At 40.7% G+C, this 21092-nt stretch overlaps 1 protein-coding gene across 1 annotated transcript; it reads right to left on the bottom strand.

Annotated features, from left to right (window-relative positions):
- Nucleotides 1–2426: 2426 nt before the first annotated feature.
- On the bottom strand, nucleotides 2427–20998 carry DYDC1 (DPY30 domain containing 1). Its single transcript, XM_027129734.1, has 7 exons — nucleotides 20864–20998; nucleotides 17949–18118; nucleotides 15920–16021; nucleotides 9543–9635; nucleotides 6163–6219; nucleotides 5582–5683; nucleotides 2427–3189 (listed from the first exon to the last, which is right to left on the bottom strand). Exons 2-7 carry the CDS (start codon nucleotides 18093–18095, stop codon nucleotides 3160–3162), a joined length of 531 nt encoding a protein of 176 aa, XP_026985535.1. The 5' UTR covers nucleotides 18096–18118; nucleotides 20864–20998; the 3' UTR covers nucleotides 2427–3159.
- Nucleotides 20999–21092: the final 94 nt, after the last annotated feature.

Here is a 21092-nt window from a genome sequence, read left to right as displayed (position 1 = left end):
GAAAGACACCGAATAGTCAAAGCAATCTTGAGAAAGAAAAACGGAGTTGAAGGAATCAGGCTCCCTGACTTCAAACTATACCACAAAGCTACAGTAATCAAGACAGTATGGTACTGGCACAAAAACAGAAACATAGATCAACAGTACAGGATAGAATGCCCAGAGATAAACCCATGCACATATGGGCACCTAATTTATGACAAAGGAGCAAGAACATACAATGGAGAAAAGACAACCTCTTCAATAATTAGTGTTGGGAAAACTGGACAGCTACATGTAAAAGAATGAAATTAGAACACTACCTAACACCATATACAAAAATAAACTCAAAATGGATTAGAGACCTAAATGTAAGACCAGACACTATAAAACTCTTGGAGGAAAACAAAGGAAAAATCACTCTTTGACTTAAACCACAGCAAGATCTTTTTTGACCCACCTCCTAGAGTAACACATAAAAACAAAAATAAACAAATGGGACTTAATTAAACTTAAAAGCTTTTGCACAGCAAAGGAAGCCATAAACAAGACAAAAAGACAACCCTCAGAATGGGAGAAAATATTTGCAAATGAAACAACAAAGGATTAATCTCTAAAATATACAAACAGCTCATGGAGCTCAATATCAAAAACAAACAAACAATCCAGTTAAAAAATGGGTGGAAAACCTAAATAGACATTTCACCAAGAAGACATACAGATGGTCAAGAGGCACATGAAAAGATGCTCAACATCACTATTAGAGAAATGCAAATCAAAACTACAATGAGGCATCACTTCACACTGGTCAGAATGGCCATTATCAAAAAAGCTAGAAACAATAAATGCTGGAAAGGGTGTGGTGAAAAGGGAAACCTCCTGCACTGTTGGTGGGGATGTAAATTGATACAACCACTATGGAAAACTGTATGGAGGTTCCTTAAAAAGCTAAAAATAGAACTACCATATGACCCAGCAATCCCACTACTGGGCATATACCCTGAGAAAACCATAACTCAAAAAGGGACATGCACCACAATGTTCATTGCAGCAATATTTACAATAGCCAGGTCATGGAAGCAACCTAAATCTCCATCGACTGATGAATGGATAAAGAAGATGTGGCACATATATACAATGGAATATTACTCAGCCATAGAAAGAAACGAAATCGAGTTATTTGTAGTGAGGTGGATGGACATAGAGTCTGACATACAGAGGGAAGTAAGTCAGAAAGAGAAAACCAAATACCGTATGCTAACGCATATATATGGAATATATAAAAAAAAAAGGTACTGATGAACCAAGTTGCAGGGCAGGAATAAAGATGTAGACATAGAGAATGGACTTGAGGACATGGGGTGTGAGGGCGTAGCTGGGGCGAAGTGAGAGTAGCATCGACATATATACACTACTGAATGTAAAATAATTGGCTGGTGGGAAGCAGCAGCATAGTACAGGGAGATCAGCTCGGTGCTTTGCGGTGACCTAGAGAGGTGGGATAGGGAGGATGGGAGAGAGGCTCAAGAGGGAGGGGATATGGGGACATATGTATGCATATGGCTGATTCACTTTGTTGTGCAACAGAAACTAACATGGTACTGTGAAGCAATTATACTCCAATAAAGATGTATTAAAAAAAATGTAGAGAACTGGGTTTCCCGGGTGGCGCAGTGGTTAAGAATCCACCTGCCAATGCAGGGGACACGGGTTCAAGCCCCGGTCCGGGAAGATCCCACATGCTGCGGAGCAACTAAACCCGTGCACCACAACTACTGAGCCTGTGCTCTAGAGCCCGTGAGCCACAACTTCTGAGCCTGCACGCCTAGAGCCCATGCTCCGCAGCAAGAGAAGCCACCACAATGAGAAGCCTGCCCACAACGTAGAGTAGCCCTTGCTCGCTACACTAGAGAAAAGCCTGTGTGCAGCAATGAAGACCCAACGCAGCCAAAAATAAATAAATTTATAAAAATTAAAAAAAAACCTTGTTAAAAAATGCACAGAACTGATATAACATTTCAATTTTTTTTTTTTTTTTTTTTTTTTTCCGATACGCGGGCCTCTCACTGTTGTGGCCTCTCCCGTTGCGGAGCACAGGCTCCGGAGGCACAGGCTCAGAGGCCATGGCTCACGGGCCCAGCCGCTCTGCGTCATGTGGGATCTTCCCGGACCAGGGCACGAACCCGCGTCCCCTGCATCGCCAGGTGGACTCTCAACCACTGTGCCACCAGGGAAGCCCCATTTCTTTTAATTAAATAGACTTTTTTTCCCATTATTTTTTTCTTTTTTCTTTTCCCACTTAAGCAACTAGGCTGTTCTGTTCTCACTGCCTCGGGAAAGGTTATGTTATAACCAAAAACAGAATTCTTTTTTTTTTAAAGAAGCCTCTTCCTGGCATTTATGCTTCCACCATTCCTTAAAGAACAGAAAGAACTCATAACATAGACTTAGGTTTGGAAGAATTTTATAAAAGAAGCAAAATTCTCCCTAAAGCTCAAAGTTAGACCTGAAACCTCCAGGAGGCCAAGAGTGCAGTCAAGGTCCACAGACCACCCAGCATCCCCTGAAGGAAGCACCTTGCACGGCCTGTGTCCACTAAGATCTTCCTTTCAACAGCAGCACAGGGCCTCTGCCCAGTGACTGTTCCAGAAAAAACAATGCTACCCTGTCCCTGGGACCTTTGCATCCCTCCCCATCCCAGCCCCATCAATAAGCATGGATTAAGTGGTACTACAAAGCATCACTCCCCAGCAAACTGGGGGAATCTTTGCAGTGCACTCCCAGGAGGAACCACCATATCTAAAGCATGTTGACAATTCCTGAGCTCTACACAGTGGCAGCCCCTTTCACTTCTCATAGAACCAGTAACTTTCAACTCAGGAAATCTTGTTCTCACATAGATGCACACATTCTTTTCAGCTTGTCTCCCATTTGCCCCTTTTCGTTGCTTTGGGAAACACTCTCTCCTGTTCTCTCACTGGCATCATACAAGTAATCAAAATGGTGTCATACAAGTAATCAAAACAGTATTTTAAGGCCACTCTTGAAGCCCATTTATAAAGCTGTCTTTAGAGGGAGGAAAAGCAGAGTTCAAGTTTGGAGGGAAAAAAACAATTGGCGACCTCCTATTTTGAAACTTGAAAGAAGAAGAAAAATTTATTGTTCTTTGGTTGGTTGATCCTACAAATCTTGATCAATGTTTAATGCAACCTAAAAACAAAAAGTAAATATGTTTTAAAATACAACTAGAACTGTGAAATGTACAAGCCACAGAAAATTTAAGCTTAGGTAACTTCTATGTGACTATGTAAATGAAGCTTTTTGATAGTTTCAGATTATTTCAAATAAAATCCGAAGTCAATATAATAATAATTTAACTGTGTTCTCAATGTATTTATCAACCCATCCTTTCTTCTACTTCTCTTGCTATTCTCTCTTATTGTTATCCGTATCCTTCTTGCAGGGGTCCTGTACGCATCCCTTAAATGTTGAAATTTCTCATGTGAGCCAGGTAACCTGACTCACTCTCCTAGCTTCACTTAGCATATATGCTGATGACTGTTGAATTCATCTCTCCTGCCTGGACCTCTCTCCTTCCTCCAGACCCATAACATACTTCAAGGGGTCTTTGGCCATTTTCACCTGCATACCTCAGAGTGACCTGAAATCAACATGTCCACAACTGAAGACATCATTTTCACAAAACCTACTTTCTCTTCATATGTTCCTCAATTTAACGAATGGTAAAGCTCAAAAAATGGTGAAGAGTTCAGTTGCCCAAGGCAGAAATCTGGGCTTCATCCTTGACTTCTTTCTCTCCCTTATCTTCCCAGCTGATATCAAGTCCACTCAGCTGTCCCTATCTCTGCTGTCTGGTCCTAGCCCTGGTCATCTTGCATCTGGATGACTGTGATAACCTCCTAAGTGGTCTCCTGTTTCCACTCCTGTCCACTCAGATCCTTTCTCCACCTTCTAAAAACACATATCTAATCCTTACATAAACCCTTTCAATGACTCCCACTGCACATAAGTCCAAAATCCTTAAGAGGACACACAGAGCCCAGTGTGATCTGGCCTTTATCCACTTCTCCAGCTTCAAATCACACCATTCTCCTAGTTCCATTCAACTCAGCCAAAATACTGGACTATGTGCATTCCTTGAAAGTATCTTGCTCTCTCCATCCACTGGGCTCATCTCAGGCTAACTCCTTAAACGTCATTTCCTGGAGAAGACTCACCCAGGCTAGGTCAGGTTTCCCTGCTCTGTCCTCTCAGACCACCTGCCCCGCTGGCCCATGGTCCCCAAAGGGCAGAAACCCTATCTGTTTTGTTCACTGGTATTTTCTAGCTCCCTGCATGGCACCAAAACACAGCAGCCATTAAATAAAAATGTATCCACTGACTGATTAGCACCAAATCCTCCTGGCTCCACTTTCTGAACAGCTCTTAAAAACACCACTCACTACTTCAGGCCATCAGTGCCATCCCTCTGTAGATTACAAATAGCCTCCTGGTGGGTCTCCTCAAATCGATCACTGCATTCTCTTCTACACGCTATAGCCAGATGGCCTTCCTAAAACACAGTTCTGATGTTGGCCTCCACTGCCTTCAGGATAAAATATAAACGTCTGAGCACAGATTACAAGTCCTTTCATGGTCTGGCCCCTGCTCTCCACTGCCTCAGCTCTGATATCTCCCTATCTCCCACTCTCTCTTCTCCCCTCCCCAGCCTCCCATTCCCCCACTGAATGACAAAGCTGACTTCCTCCAGGAAGCCTTCCCTGACCAAGGGTCCTCAACTGGGTGGCTGTCCCGCTTTGTCAGTGCCCACTGATGCAGGTGACTCAGTGCAGCCCTCTGCCAGGGCAGTCCCGGGTTACAGCTGCTGATGGGCCTGTTAGCAACAGCCCCTCCTCTCGCTCTCCAAGCATAATGCTCTGGACCAGACATTACCTGCTCACTCTACCAATGACTATCAACTGCTTGTCCAGTTGTCTGTTTCTTCCCTAGACAAGGTCAAGAAGGACCTGTTTTCGGTCATAAAAGCATCGGGCACAGTTTATGTGGTGCATAGGAAACACTATATGTTTATTAAATAAGCAAATGGACTTATATACTTTAAAAGCATGCACCCTCATTAGGATATTTACTTGGCTCCACGGTTTGCTACTGAGAACCAAAATGTTGGCCCCCAAAATTTAATTGAAAGATTATGTATTTCACCACGATTCTAAATACGTATTTTGAAGAGATTTTGAAATTTTCAAAGGCTCATTTCCAAATATACATATCACCCTCTACACAGGAGGGCACACTGCTCCATCCACATTAATGCCCAGTGACCTCCCCATCAGTGCCCACACATTTGTGTGGAGCCAGACAAGTGCCCACTCTCACCCTCGGGGCCAGTAGCACAGTGCACAGAAGGGCAGAAGGCAAATTAGGGATAAGTCAGCACCCAGAACACTGGTTTTCTTTCTATGAAACAAAAGGCCCATTTTGCCATCCAACCTTGGCCTGAGATACACTAGGCTCTCCCAAAGTAAAAAAAAAAAAAAAAAAAAATCTGCTTTTCACAAAACACTTTCCTAAGGATACTCACATCCGATAGCATCGGTTCATCAAGTTCTTCCACCCTGCTCAAGTTCGGCGCTCCATATCGATCACTAATTTCAGCTAGTGTTCTGCCTGAGTCGGCTTCATCCTACAATCACAGAGCTCATTTTCACTTTCAAATGATTTTGAGATTAATACATTAATTTGCTTTCAGTTTTGCTAAGACACTTCTGTATTACAACATCAAAATTCAACACTGTCAGTTAATGGAACGAACCAATACCTGTTAATGACAAGAGAATTCCAGGAATAAACGCAAAAACGTGTTTAAAAAAATACATCAGAAATTTAAAACATATCATTGCATGTAATCATGCGGTCAATAATCTCACAATATTCTGGTTTTTAAAAATACCAAACCACCCGCATCTCCCAGTTCTACCCACTTGGAGAGCTTGCTTTAAAGCACATCGTATTTGTAACTTGTTGTTACTAGGCTATGTATTTGGACTATCAGTTTTGATAATCTCCTTATTAAAAATTTAGCTATTAATGCATCAAAATTAAGCTTTACATTCCAGGATACTTATTCATTTCCCATAATATAGAGTAACTTTTTCTTCTCACCTCTCCATGTGAAATATCTTCACCCTTAGCTATACTTTCCATATTCATTCTCAACTCCTATAATACAAAAAAATGAAGAAAAATACTTTTAATATACTTTTTATTTTGATTCCATGTTTAATTTTCAAGCATTTTATTTTTACATTATGATCAATTTAACAGCAAAAATGCTGTCCCTCTTAAAGGAGCAATGTGAATACAAAACTGCAGATAGTCTCATTTAATACTCTATTAAGAGGTGACTACGAGGTTCTGTCTATAATTAAATAGAACTTTTTAAAAAATGAAAAAGGCTAACTATTTCACTAACCCTGAAGCCAAATTACTAGCAAATTTGGAAAGTGACAAAATAATAATTTTAATAAACTCTTAGAATACGAGATTTTGAAAGAACTGACAGTTATGTAGAATTTTATACATAGTAAAAAAGAAGCAAATATTTCTGAGGGAATTAATCTGGCCCAAGGCACTATCCAATACAGGACACCTCTCCACAGTACCTGGACAATGCCCTCTATAATGCTCTGAACACATGGGCGACTGCTTTCTGAATGTGAAAATGTAGAATCTGCTAACCAAGCCAAACCTTGCTGTGGCCTCTATCTTTTCATTCTAAGGCAGCAGGCTGACTTAACTGCTCCTGAGCTGATTCATTTCAACTGTTCAAAGATTAGTGATCGGGCTTCCCTGGTGGCGCAGTGGTTGAAGAGTCCGCCTGCCGATGCAGGGGACACGGGTTCATGCCCCGGTCTGGGAAGATCCCACATGCCGCAGAGCGGCTGGGCCCGTGAGCCATGGCCACTGAGCCTGCGCGTCCGGAGCCTGTGCTCCGCAACGGGAGAGGCCACAACAGTGAGAGGCCCCCGTACCGCAAAAAAAAGATTAGTGATCTTGTGATCACATACAGTCACCCTGATTATTGGGGACATATATCGTACGTATATGGCTTTCTCAAGATCATTCCCTTCTCCTGGGCATGTCTTATCCCACAACCACATGGCTCTGGTGGGAAAGCATATATTCTCACAGGACTCTGTTGCCCAGCCAAGGGATGGATACTTGACACAAACTAAGCCAGTCAGAATCCTTCCCCAAGATTCTTTTCTTAACTGAAACCCAAAAGAAAGGAATCTATTCCTCTCAGACAGTAGGAGACCCAGGAACCCACATTACAAGACCCAGGAACTATTAAGGACCGTGATCCTCACCCATGTGCAGCAAACCAGGCCACAGTGAGAGACAACAGCAGAGGTAAGAGCCCTGGCAGCATTGATTCTCTTGCTCCCAAAGGTCTGGAAGACCCAACTCAACCAGAGCCCTTCACAGTTTAGTTGTAAAACACTTTCTTCAACCCAGGATCCTTCCAATAAACTTCCTTTTGCAACTGATAGTTTAAGTTATGTCTCTGAAGCCATAAAAAGGCGAGGACAAAAAGACATGGGTGAATTTGTCTCTGAGCAAGGGGTCAAGCAGCAGTATGTTGCAGGGAAGAGAGGGGTGATAAGCCAGTAGGAACATGACTTATTAAAGCTACAGTGGCTCTGGTCACATAGTCTGGTAATGGCCATAGAGTAACATGAATGGGACCCTCTGGAGCCAATCCCTTCTATAAATCACAGACTTCCCAGCACTCAGATATAGCTATCAGGCATCTCAATAAAAAATACTTTCAATCCTCTTATTATTTTGATCACCGTCTTCTTGATGTATTCTGGTTCTTCTTTCTTTTGCAATCACGGAATCTTAACTGAAGAGGAAGGGGGTATGCATTTACGTGTGTGTGCATGCATGGGTACCCATGTGTCCTACCATATTCAGACAAAGATAGATCAGCATCGGTGTTTTTTAAAACTATGTACAGAGGTTTGAATTTATCCTTTTAAAATCTCATCTTTTTGACTCACAAAAGTAGTTTTCTGACACTTGGGCTACAACAGGACTAAATGATTTCACTTTGTCAAGAACAATTCTTAGTAGATTAATCTCTTATTATAGAATGAAGAGCATAGTACATTGATGAGAAGAAAAGAATTGAATTTACCTCAAGAGTTAAAAAAATAACTAATTAATTAAATCTCATCTTTTAAAAAAATTTAATTTACCCTTCCTACTTTTTAAAATTGCTTTAAATAATGATGACTTCATCTAAGCCATTAATAAACATCTTCTACAAAACCTGCTTCTTTTTAAAATTTTAATTTCGGAATAAATAGAGGAGTAACATTTGAGTAACAGATACTAGCTATAAGCATACAATATGAAATATCCAGTTGAAAAGTATAACTCAGTCATGCAGAAGTTTGGTCTATACGACACATACTTTTCGGATACAAGGAAACATTAGCCAAGCAAGAGGCTTGACATAAGACAGACACAGTCTGGGGGCTTCCCTGGTGGCACAGTGGTTAAGAATCCGCCTGCCAATGCAGGGGACACAGATTCGAGCCCTGGTCCAAGATCCCACATGCTGCGGAACAACTAAGCCTGTGTACCACAACTACCGAGCCCACATGCCACAACTACTGAAGCCCGTGCTCCGCCAACAAGAGAAGCCACTGCAATGAGAAGCCCACACACCGCAACCAGAGAAAAGCCCACGCGCAGCAATGAAGACCCAATGCAGCCAAAATAATAAAATAAACTTATTAAAAAAAACACAGACACAGTCAATGGAGATGGACTTTTTTGACATAAGTTACTGAAGTTTATTTAAAGAAAGACATGAAAAATCCAAATAAAAACATACATATATATATATTTTTGGCTGCGTTGGGTCTTCGTTGCTGCACACGGGCTTTCTCTAGTTGTGGCAAGCAGGGGTTACTCTTCGTTGCAGTGCGCAGGCTTCTCATTGTGGTGGCTTCTCTCGTTGTGGAGCACAGGCTCTAAGCGCGTGGGCTTCAGTAGCTGCGGCACGTGGGCTCAGCAGTGTGGTTCACGGGCTCTAGAGCGCAGGCTCAGTAGTTGCGGCGCACGGGCTTAGTTGCTCCACGGCATATGGGATCTTCCTGGACCAGGGATTGAACCCATGTCCCCTGCTATGGCAGGCGGATTCTTAACCACTGTGCCACCAGGAAAGTCCCCCAAACATAGTTTTAAATGTAAAGTATTGTTGGTAATACATCTAACATGAAGAAAAGAAACAAACTATTGCCTCAGAGATCAGAATACCCCCAATACTACAAAGAACTTCAGTATCAGCTACCATAATTAGGAACAACTATCTCTTGACTAAAATGTTGACCAGGGCTTCCTGGCAACATTAGACCTTCCTGGAAGGTCTCTAGACTATGAATCCCCTGCTATAACAGCTGGAAGAAACAGTTTGAGGATTCTCAGAGGTTTTGAATAAAAGAGACATTTATAAAACTTCAAATTACCTTCTCAAGTTGCTCTTGAGCTCTCTGCAGTTCTTCTATTCTCTGTCTCTCTTTTTCTTGCATTTCCAACTCCAGCTGGAATGCCAACTGTTGCTGAACATTCAGAAATAAATAAGTCATATTAGAGTCAGATCAATTGCAAGGAATTCACCCTATTACTCTAAAGTGTCCCAGGATAATTAAGTTTATGCCCACCTAAATTTCAGAAACTTACAAAAATAAATGGTCACAACCACCCAATACTTTAGCTTTTACAAATATTTCCTGAAGTAGAAAATTAAAAAGGAAGCTTCCTTAATTGCTAATTTTAGAAAAGCACTATTTGTACAAAATCAAGTCGTTTTCTCTGTTCTTCCTGAAGCTACAAATGAGACTGCAGTTTTTTTTTTTTTTTTTTTGGATAAAATCTCTTTAAGCACAGATGGATCTTCAAATAGCCAAACCTTGGTTGTAAAATAGTAGATAAGAACATTTTAAGTAGATTATCTTAAACCAGAGATGATCAACAACATATTTGGTCCCAACTCAACATATATCCTAGCCACGCGAGAACAGGGGTCGGTAGACTAAACTCCTTGGGCCAAGCCTAACCCAACGCCTGTTTTTGTACAGCCCACGAGTGAAGAATGGTTTTTATACATTTTTCATGGTTGAATAATATCAAAAGAATAATATTTCATTGCACATGAAAATTATATGAAATTCAAGTGTCAGTGTCTATAAATAAAGCTCTATTAAAACACTGCCACGCTCACGCTCACTCATTTAGTGTGACTGCTTCTGCCCCATGACAGCACAGCTGAGTGTACGCAACAGAGACCACAGGTGGTACTCTCACTACCTTGCACTGCTGCTCAGCACACTGCAAGTTCAGTGACACCATTATAACTCACAGCGTTTGGAGTGCCACGGTACCACTATACCGGGACTTTTTTTTTTTTTTTTTTTAATCGGTGCATTACCCATCATAACAAAACAAGAAAAGAAGTGGATTTTGAATGTTGTCCTTTTAAAACACAGTGGAGTGTGGGTTACTTTATTATCAGATTAAACAGCACAGGACAGTGTTTCTCATGCAACGACACTGTACTAAAAGAATACAGTAAATATCAGCATTACCAGAGGACGCACTCATCACGATCTTCTCAATTCACACGAATGCAAAGGTCAGAAGTATTAAGAAATTTAAAACAGAATTACTTCATGAGAGCAGGATTTCTTCACAAAAATTAAAAATGAAACGGAGGCGGCAACAAAAGTAAGATCCCAAGCAAAGAAGTACATTTATCAATGGTGATTCAATTAAAACAAGTGAGAATTCAATGTCCAGAAAAAACATAAACTTAAGATTATTATCCTTTTAGTGAGCACCGCTGCTCAAAGAGTTGATTACACGGGGAGCAAACTCAATGGTCAATTAAAGGCAAAGGCAAAAGGGTTCTGAGTGGTTTTCCCTGGCTCTTGATGAGTAGACAAACGCTCCCAACACTGCTTAGTTGTTGTTTATCAAAGGAGTCAATGTTGAGTTTGCAGTGACTGAAAAATCAACCACTATGAACAGTCTTCATGAACAGTACTACAGGCAAGAACATCTTCAAAGACATTGAGGAACATTAATTCAGTACAACCAGATGTGACATCTGCTCAGATGTGTTACAACAAACAGTGATAAAAGTTTGTATGGAACAGAAAAAGGCTTAATTGGACAAAATTTACAAAGTTGGTGAAAACATAGTGTTTAAAACCTATGAGTTCTCATTTTATGATTCAACAGCAGCTACTCTGCAGAAAATATCTGACTCTATCATGTGTTATTGAGCCAGCAGTGTTGAAACCGAGTCCCCCCTAAAGCTGAGTTCCCTTACTGAGTTTCTGATTAATCTCTCTATCCAAAACTTTATTCCCTTTCTTGTCCCCTCTGACCTCAATCCTGTGCTAACTGAACACTAATCAACCAGAGTCAGATGACTAAAATTACTGTTGTCAATAGCATAGTTAATGTACTAAAATTGCTATTATAGATATAATCATTAATGTACAAACTCAGGTTGTTTCTCTAGGACAAGATGAGCTAACAGACCCCCCCAAGCCGTGGACCACCTGGCTGGAGAACTGTAAACTGGAGACAACCTGACTTCCAAAGGAGTCAATGTTGAGTTCAAAATGACTGAAAAATTCGATCACTGACTGAAAAAAATCAATGACTAAGAAATATAACAGAAGTGCTGCAGCAACATGGATGGACCTAGAGATTATCATACTAAGTGAAGTAAGTCAGAGAAAGACAAGTATCATATGATATCACTTATATGTGGAAACTGAAAAACAGTACAAATGAACGTATTTAAAAAACAGAAACAGATTCACAGACATAGAAAACAAACTTATGATTACCAAAAGGGGGAGGATTAAACTGGGAGTAGGGGATTAACAGATGCACACTACCATATATAAAATAAACAACAAGGATTTACTGTACAGCACAGGGAACTATATTCAATATCTCGTAATAAACTATAACAAAATAGAATGAAAAAGAACACAGATATATACATATATATGTATATATAACCACTTCGCTGTACACCCGAAACTAACACAATATTGTAAATCAGCTATACTTCAATTAAAAAAAAAGCAAAGAAATGTCACAGAAACATCACAAGATTAATCCTAGCCTCTTTGCTCTTCCCCTTTAAGAAAACCCCTCACTCAAAGACTCAGTTGGAGTGGATCCGAGGCTTGTCTCCCTCTTCCTTGCTTGGCGCCCTGCAGTAAACTCTGTACTTTCCTTCACTAGAACCCACTGTCAATAGATTTGGCTTTGCTGTGCGTTGGGCGAGCAGACCCGTTTGGTTCAGTAACAGTGTCAACAGTGACCTTCATTTACCCTTATGAACTTAAGCATCATTTCTGGTGAATTTGTGTCAGAAGTAGAAGCTGAATATATCTTGACTTGCCCTACCACCCCACAGTTCCATGGCTCAACAGTGGTAATGTTTTATTGTGAATTTTTGAGCTCAGGGACAAGACTGACGTTTTTCTTAATGAGAAGACCATTTTCAACTACAATTATCAAACATTAAATAGCTTTGGAAATTAGCTTCCGCTGCAGACTTAATAACGATTTTAAATCAATTTAACCTAAAAGTTGCCTACAAGGCAAAACAGCATCATATGTAAAACTTACACTGCAGGAAAGTCATTTCAGCAACAACTAATTTTCTGAATCACAATGTCAAGCTGCTTTATACACTCCCAGTGCTGTCAGAAACGGGATTTCCATTCCCACACAAATTTGTGACAGATACATTTTCCAAGCTCAAACTATAGTTCCAGAGTGTTTTTAGGCCTTGACGTAAGTGCAAAGGAAATTCCCACATTTCAAAATCCATCTAACTGTGTAACTGAGAAGTTTTCACCAACCTTCAACTGGAAGGGATTAACCTACCAGCTAGTGGCTAAAAGACAAATATCAAGAGGAAAATCTAATAGAATTCTACAGGCGCCTTCCAAGAGATGAATACACTCAAAATTATAGGCACATGAACTGATATCAATATTTGGCAGGACCTATGAGGGAAAAGACATTTTTCAAAGATGATACACATAAAATCTCATTCCAGATCAGCATTAACAGATACATATTTTCAATACATTTTGATGACAGGGAACATTATCTTTGAACTCCAACTAAGTGAAACGTTATCTTTAAAAAGGGAATGTAATTCTTCTCAATAATAAGCCTACACTGCAGAAAAAACTGTATTTGATTTTTTTAAATTTTTACTTCATCAATAAAACATTTGTAGAAATTTATTTTCTCTCTTGTTATAGCTACATAGTATACCATAATCCCTACATAACATCCTCAATTTTGCTTCTTGGCCTGAAAATCATAAAATATCCACCTTTACAGAAAGAGTCTGTCAACCTCAGCTAGAAAATAATTTCTCACCATCAGTCCAGTGCCACCCCATAAACGACCTAATATAAGCTCATTCCATTAAGAGCACTTTAAAACTATGTTTTTAAATGCATTTAAAAAAAATACATTTTTACAAAGAGATAATAAACAGTGATTAATATTTATTCACAAAGGGCTGTTTAAGGTAATTTCTTCATATTCCTATATCATCCCCACTAAGATAAAAGTGATGGGCTACGTAGCCAAAATGCAGGAACGTTATCATTCAATCAACTTTCAGATATTTGTAGAGGAAGCGAAATTAACCTCTCAACAATAACACAAAGTGCAGTTGCTAAATACCAACCACATTGGTCAACATAACCAGTTTCTTAACATTTTCAGGAAATGTTCGAAACCCAATCGCTTTCTTCACACATGTGTCCAACCATTAGAAAAACATTCAAAGAAATACAAAAGCCAGTACTTCCAAAATGAACTCTTAAGCAGAAAACAGCAAGAAAAATGTTGCCCTGCTCACAAGGACCCAGGCTTGCTGGAGAATGCCTAAAATTTCAAGGAATTTCAAGTCCTTGAATTTATGAGGACACCTGCTCTTGCAACCAACAGGCAGGTGACCAGAATCCTGACCTTCCAGCTCACTTGACTCAGGGGACACGGAGAGGCCTCTCTCTTTTTCTTCATCTGTTGGTCTACCCGTCCCTTCTCCTCCTCTCATCTATCTCTGCCCACCAATCCACTTCTTTAATGGGCCACCACATCTTCTGCAGGATATCACTATGTCTTCCACCCCCAATACAATGCTTAGGGTTTGATGCACAGGGGATGGCTTCATACTGATACAGCTAGAAAGACGTTTGGGTTCCAGTATTGCCAAATTTTACTTAAGTAAGGTAAAGAAGATGAGTCAAAGCAAATTAAACATCTCCATATCTGTGATCTAACTATCTTAGGGAAGGAGAACTGCTGAGAAGTTCTTATTCTGATAGACAGGGGACAGATGCCAGCTCTAGGAGCTGGAAGAGGCAGGGCAGATCCTCACTCAAAGTTGGGGCGACTGCAGCAGACATTTGCCCATTTGGATAGTCATTTAACATCCAACTCAACACTGTGCAACCACCCCACAAAAATAAGCCAAATGACTGAAAGATGGAGACTCAGAAGCAGTAAAGGTGCTTAGAATAGCCATATCCATCTAAGGTGCCTAGAATGATCTACCCCAGTATCAAGGATGGGAGACAAGACAGAGAAGCTAGTTTCCATGTCTACATTTTCCTTTTTTATCCACACACCCAAATAACAGGCTTCTTTCCCTTTTTATAATATGTAAACTGGAGTTGAGACTCTAGAGTTAAGTACCATATGACAGCAGTATAGGGTGGCTCCAACTTGGTTTACAAGAGCTCCATAAATTAAATTAGTCCAGAAGCCACTCTAGAACTTGCCCCTCTCTGGTTTATACTCCATGACCCACCTCTTCAACCATTTTCAAACCAACATCTTTAGCTCCCCAATCCTGCTAACCCAAACTCACTTCAGTCAAAGGTCTGTCTCCTCCACATCCTCACTCAAATATCCAGCCCTAGGTGGAGAAAATCACATCATCACAAAACCAAACCAAAAGGCCCCATTATGACTGCTTGGTCTCAGGGAATTCAGTGCTACCGAGGGATGCTAAGTTTCCTTGGTCAACTCTACCTCTCCAAAGCCACTGTTTCAAACCTTCACCACTCTCCCCACACCTCCTACCTTACCACCTCATTCTGGGCAGATGATCAGGGTCCCTACTTTACAAAAGAGAAACAGTCACACAGAAACTGCTTTCAACTTTTGCCACAAAATCTACACACCACATGTACCTAACACCGTCCTCTCTTTCCTTGAATCAAAGAATCAAAGAAGGGCCCCTCCACCCGCCTAACCTGTGTTCCAGAGCCAATTTCCTCTGGTCTCCATGAAAAGTTGACTCTAGTAATCATCCCCTTTATTTCTTTACATCAACCACTCCCCTCCACTCAGTTCCTTAAAAAAACCAAACAAATAAACAAAAGAAAACTCCTTCCCTGAAAATCTCCTTGAAAGCATTACCTGTACTCACCATCTCCATCTCCCCTGCTTTACCCCACCCCACATTCGGTGCTCCCACCAAGGTCACCAGTGGCCTTAAATGAGACTTGGCAGTTCTGTTCCCACTCAACCAGCCACAGACATGGTTGACCACTCAGGTCTCATTGAGACGCTGTCCCCTTGGCTTCTGTGACAGCAGACTCTCTGGGTTTTCCTCCTACCTCATCACTGCTTCTTCTCCAGTAAAGAAGCCACATACAGACATAAAGATGAAGATATAAGAAAGCTACATCTAAGCACAAGAGATGAGTTTTTCAACACCTGGGTTGCACCACACCAAGGGTGACTCCACTAGTTCCAATCACCAACTCTCTTGTCTCACCTGCTGAAACAGGAACTCCTCTGCTTTAAGTCTCTCCATCATTTCCTGCTCCATCACAGCTAATTCTCTTTCCTGCTCCAACTGGGCCATTTCCTCTTGTCTCTAACATGGTTTAAAAAAAAAAATCATCATGTGACTAATTACAGATAAAACAATCTGTAAAAACAATCTTAACAGCATCTTAATCTCCAACAGTAGGGAAAGGATTAAGCAAATTATAGTCTATCCATTTGGAAACTGTATAATAATTTGGGGAAATGTGTGTTTTATTTCAACAAAGAACACAAAATTAAAATTACACAGCACATACAATCACAATTGTGTAAAAAAAAAAATCTCCAGGCAAATGTGTAGAAAAAAGACTAGAATACCTAAAAATACCTAAGAATCTAAATAGAGGTCTTCTTTATTTTCTTCTTTCTACTTTTTCATCTAAGTTTTGTAATAATAAACATACTATTTTTATAATAGAAAGAAATGATAATATTGAACTTTTTTTAAAAAGCAAAGAAGCTGGACCAATTATTTCACTCCTCTAATTTTATAAAAGAAGATCCACAATGGAACAGGATAGAAGGCCCAGAAATAAACCCAAGCACCTATGGTCAATTAATGGAGAAAAGACAGTCTCTTCAATAAGTGGTGCTGGGAAAACTGGACAGCTACCTGTAAAAGAATGAAATTAGAACATTCTCTAGCACCATACACAAAAATAAACTCAAAATGGATTAAAGCGCTAAATGTAAGACTGGATACTATAAAACTTATAGAGCAAAACATAGGCAGGACACTCTTTGACCTAAATCACAGCAATATCTTTTTTGGATCCATCTCCTAGAGTAATGGAAATAAAAACAAAAATAAACAAATGGGACCTGATTAAACTTAAAAACTTTTGCACAGCAAAGGAAGCCATAAACAAAAAGACAACCTATGGAATGGGAGAAAATATTTGCAAACGATGCAACCAACAGGGATTAATCTCCAAACTATACGAACAGCTCATATAGCTCAATATCAGAAAAACAAACAACCCAATCCAAAAATGGGCAGAAGATCTAAATAGGCATTTCTCCAAAGAAGACATACAGATGGCCAAAGGCACATGAAAAGCTGCTCAGCATCACTAATTACTAGAGAAATGCAAATCAAAACTATGAGGTATCACCTCACACCAGTCAGAAAGTCTACAAATAATAAATGCTGGAGAAGGTGTGGAGGAAAGGGAACCCTCCTACACTGTTGGTGGGAATATAAATTGGTACAGTCACTATGGAGAACAGTGTGGAGGTTTCTTAAAAAAAACTAAAAATAGAGTGCATATGATGCTTCTATCCCACTCCTGGGCATATATCTGGAGAAAACTATAATTTGAAAAGCTACATGCACCCCAATGTTCACTGCAGCACTACTTACAATAGCCAAGACATGGAAGCAACCTAAATGTCCACTGACAGATGAATGGATAAAGAAGATGTGGTACATATATACAATGGAATACTACTCAGCCATAAAAATGAATGAAATAATGCCATTTGTAGCAACATGGATGGACCTAGAGATTATCATATTAAGTGAAATAAGTCAGACAGAGAAAGACAAATATTATATGATATCAGTTATATGTGGAATCTAAAAAATGATCCAAATGAAATTATTAACAAAACAGAAACAGACTCACAGACTTAGAAAACAAACTTATGATTACCAAAAGGGAAAGGCTGGGAGGAGAGAGATAAATCAGGAATTTGGGAGTAACATATATACACTACTATATATAAAATAGATAAACAACAAGGACCTACTGTACAGTGCAGGGAACTATACTGAATATTTTGTAATAACCTATATGGAAAAAGAATCTGAAAAAAATATGTGTGTGTGTGTGTATATATATATACACACACACACACACATATATATATGCATAACTGATCACTTTGCTGTAGACCTGAAACTAACATAACATTGTAAATCAACTATACTTCAATAAAAAATAAATTAAAAAAAAAAGAAGATCCATACTTACTTGTTGCTCCATGGTCACATTGTTCTTATAATTGTAAATCCACAATGCTAAGTATTCTATTGGATCCACTGGGCGCATCCTTGCCACTTCTGCAAGACCTTGAGTTAGACACGTCCCAAGATTCTTTTGAAGATATGCCGACTCCATTTCTAACTGCTAAATAAAAACCTCTAAAAGATGAACATTTTGCATTAGAGCAGGAAATTTTCAATGAAGGCACAATCGAAGTAGAGTTCAGTGAGGCCAACAAAGCATTACATCCTGTCACCAGTCAGGGGCACCTGCCATCAGGGATGGCACAAGCAAGCTGGCTCCAGGACACTTCTAGCAGTGTCCAAAAAGCCTCCACAGAAGTCACTACAACTAAAATAGTTTCAAAAACCTGAAGGACCCTGGAGTCCAAGTGTCAGAAAAGGGTTACTGTCATTATTGATGGTGAAACGACTATATGGCAAGCGATGCATGTCTTACTAAATCCTTACAACATACCTGAACATGGTATCATTAGCCCCACTGTGCAGATGAGGTCGCCCAGGCCCAAAGAGCATACGTGAACAGCCCAGAATCACACAGGTGGTGTATGATGAAGAGGGATTCATACCCAACTCTTGATTCCAGAGTCATTACCCTAAGTGACTTACTGAGATGCTCCTCCCAAGCCATGAGAGTCGTTTCTAGAAAATATCACAATAGACCACCTCAAATTTTTTAAAAATCCAAGTATCTCAAGGCCAAAGAATAAAAAATTCAACCTTCAAAGAACAGCCTATGAAGCTCCTCATGCTTTGGCCCCAATTCTGTTTCCAGGGTCACCTCTCGATATAGTTTCTGCCTCTAACATGTTCTGGGCTCTAACTACACAGAACATCCTGCCATTCTGCTGCTCACACCTTGCATGTTTCCATCTCCATGACTTTGCACATGATGGCCCCCTCACTCTCAGCTTGGAAAATATCTCCTCATTTGCAAGGTATCAATCATCTCCAATTCCTCACCGCTGTGGCTAATACAACCGTCTCCCAGGCAACACAAAGACGTTCCTCCTTCCCCAAGCAGCTCACACAGTACTTTTCACACTATCTGAGCATTATTTGTGTATGCACATGTCTGTCCTCCTGCTAGAGGACAAACTTCTCTAGCTCCTCAAAAAGTGTGTTTCAATCACAGCGTGGACACAGCTTGCTCTCCATGGTGGCAAGTGAATGAGTTTCTCCACTCTCTCAGTAATGTCCCAGTTTATTTACAAATATGGACAGGAATCTCAGATCAGACAGAGAGAGAGAGATGGAAGGGAGGGAGGGAGAGAGGGAGGGAGGGGGGGGGAGAGGGGGGGGGGGGGGGGGGAGAGGGGGAGGGAGAGAGAGGGGGAGAGAGGGGGAGGGGGAGAGAGAGAGAGAGAGAGAGAAGGAAATACAGTAACTACTCTATTTAAGGTGCTTTGAAAAAACTGATCATCTTCGAATTACCCTTATGGAATCCAGACTCCTCTGAGAATCTGATGAAATGTACTCATTATTCAACAAATATATATTGAGTACCTTACATGTCAGGCATGAGCAATTATAGGGGACAGACTGCCAGTGTCTAGACCTGTCCCTGGACAAATCCACCTAACATTCTGCACAAAGTTTCAGAAACAATGACCTCCTGAGTTTCGTCCATAGACCCCAATACTACTCTCTCTCATATGATGGTGGTAGAGTACAAAACGGCAGAACCCCATGCAGAAAAATTTGTAAATATCTAGAAAATTACGTATGTATTTACCCTTTGACTGATCAATCTCACTCCTGGGATCCTATCTTGCAAAAATATGCAATGATATATGCACAGGGTTGTTTTGCACTATTACTAAGGAGAGCCAAATTGGGACCCCCATCCAAATGTTCATCATTAAAGGATTAATGAGATACAGCTACACAATGAATTATTGTGCAGATAAAAAGAGAATGAGGAAGATCTCCAAAATTGGGAGTGATCTCTAGAACACAATGTGAAGTGAAAAAAAGCAAGATGAAGAACTTGTGTATAGTCTTTTGTATTAGCAACAGCAGTGGGGAAAGGAATGTGTATGTGTGTATACATAAATTTAGTCATAAAAGCAAACTAAAAACCGGCACAAACGAACCTAATTCCTTATCAAGCTGTGTGCCTTAACCACACAGAGAAAAGAATTATTACAACTGAGTATGGAACACGGTATCCTCATCGTACTAATTCAATGGGATAATACTCTAAAGACAAATCTCAATGTCATTTGAAATAGTAACAATTAAAAAGGGAACAGATTCCTGCTGTTAATCCAGAAAGATAACAAACACATGGGAAGGGTACCGTGGTCCGTAAGGAGAAACCTCCCAAGTAGGATTGGTCTCAAACCTACGCAGGCTGCATCTCGTTAACAGCGGAACCCAGATGAAACTCGTTACCTCGCTTGGTTTGTTTCCTGCCCATGAAACAGCGACAATACCCATCTCAAAAGCCTGTTGTAAGGAATATTATTTTTCATACACAGCAACAGGCTTCTTGGCTCATACATAAGAAACCCCTTCCCACAGAAACAGCTGCCTCAAGCCTGGAGAAGCTGTCAGAAGAAATAGAAGGCGGTTCCTCGCTCATGCTTGGGAGAAGGCCGGCCGAGTACCAAAGGAAGGGATCAGGTAGGGCTGCCAGTTTTGCAAATAAAAATACAGGATGCCCAGTTAAATTTAAATTTCAGATAAACAATGACTAATTTTGTATTATACTATATTTGTGCTAAAAAGCACAAAATCTGTGAAATTCAGATTTAACTGGGTACGCCTAATTTTATCTGGCAACCCTGGATTCCGAGCGCTTCGCCTGGTTTTCCATCCCGGGTCGGCGGAAGGGTGCCCGCCTCCCCTGCCCCTCCCAAATGGCGCGTCGCCGCTCACCACCGAGGAGGAGGACCCAGCCGCAGAGGTGCCCACGGAGTCCGGCGCTGAGCTAACCCTCTCTCGCCTCTGGAGCCTGGACGTCGCCTGAGCCCTACACCACTCGCAAGGTCCAACGGTCAAAACCGCCTCCGTCCGCCGGAAGCCAGCCCAGCACCGGAAGCCGTTCTTCCAAGACGGCGCCTGCGTTCTAAACGCAGGCGGCTGACGCATGCGCCTACCTACCCGC

The sequence above is a fragment of the Aethalodelphis obliquidens genome, unplaced genomic scaffold (assembly GCF_003676395.1).
Source record: "Aethalodelphis obliquidens isolate GAN/ISIS:26980383/991018 unplaced genomic scaffold, ASM367639v1 scaffold37, whole genome shotgun sequence".
Taxonomy (NCBI): Eukaryota; Metazoa; Chordata; class Mammalia; order Artiodactyla; family Delphinidae; genus Aethalodelphis; species Aethalodelphis obliquidens.
Note: the sequence above shows the minus strand (reverse complement) of the source record. Positions and strands in the feature narration are given on the sequence as shown.

Bases quoted from the DNA above. Each gene is read 5' to 3' on its own strand.
- DYDC1 (XM_027129734.1), bottom strand. From the start codon at position 18,095: ATGGAGTCGGCATATCTTCAAAAGAATCTTGGGACGTGTCTAACTCAA. The intron at 16,022-17,948 runs GTAAGTATGGAT...AAACCATGTTAG, and splicing joins ATGTGACCATGGAGCAACAA to AGACAAGAGGAAATGGCCCA. The intron at 3,190-5,581 runs GTGAGTATCCTT...TTTTGTTTTTAG, and splicing joins ATGAACCGATGCTATCGGAT to GTTGCATTAAACATTGATCA.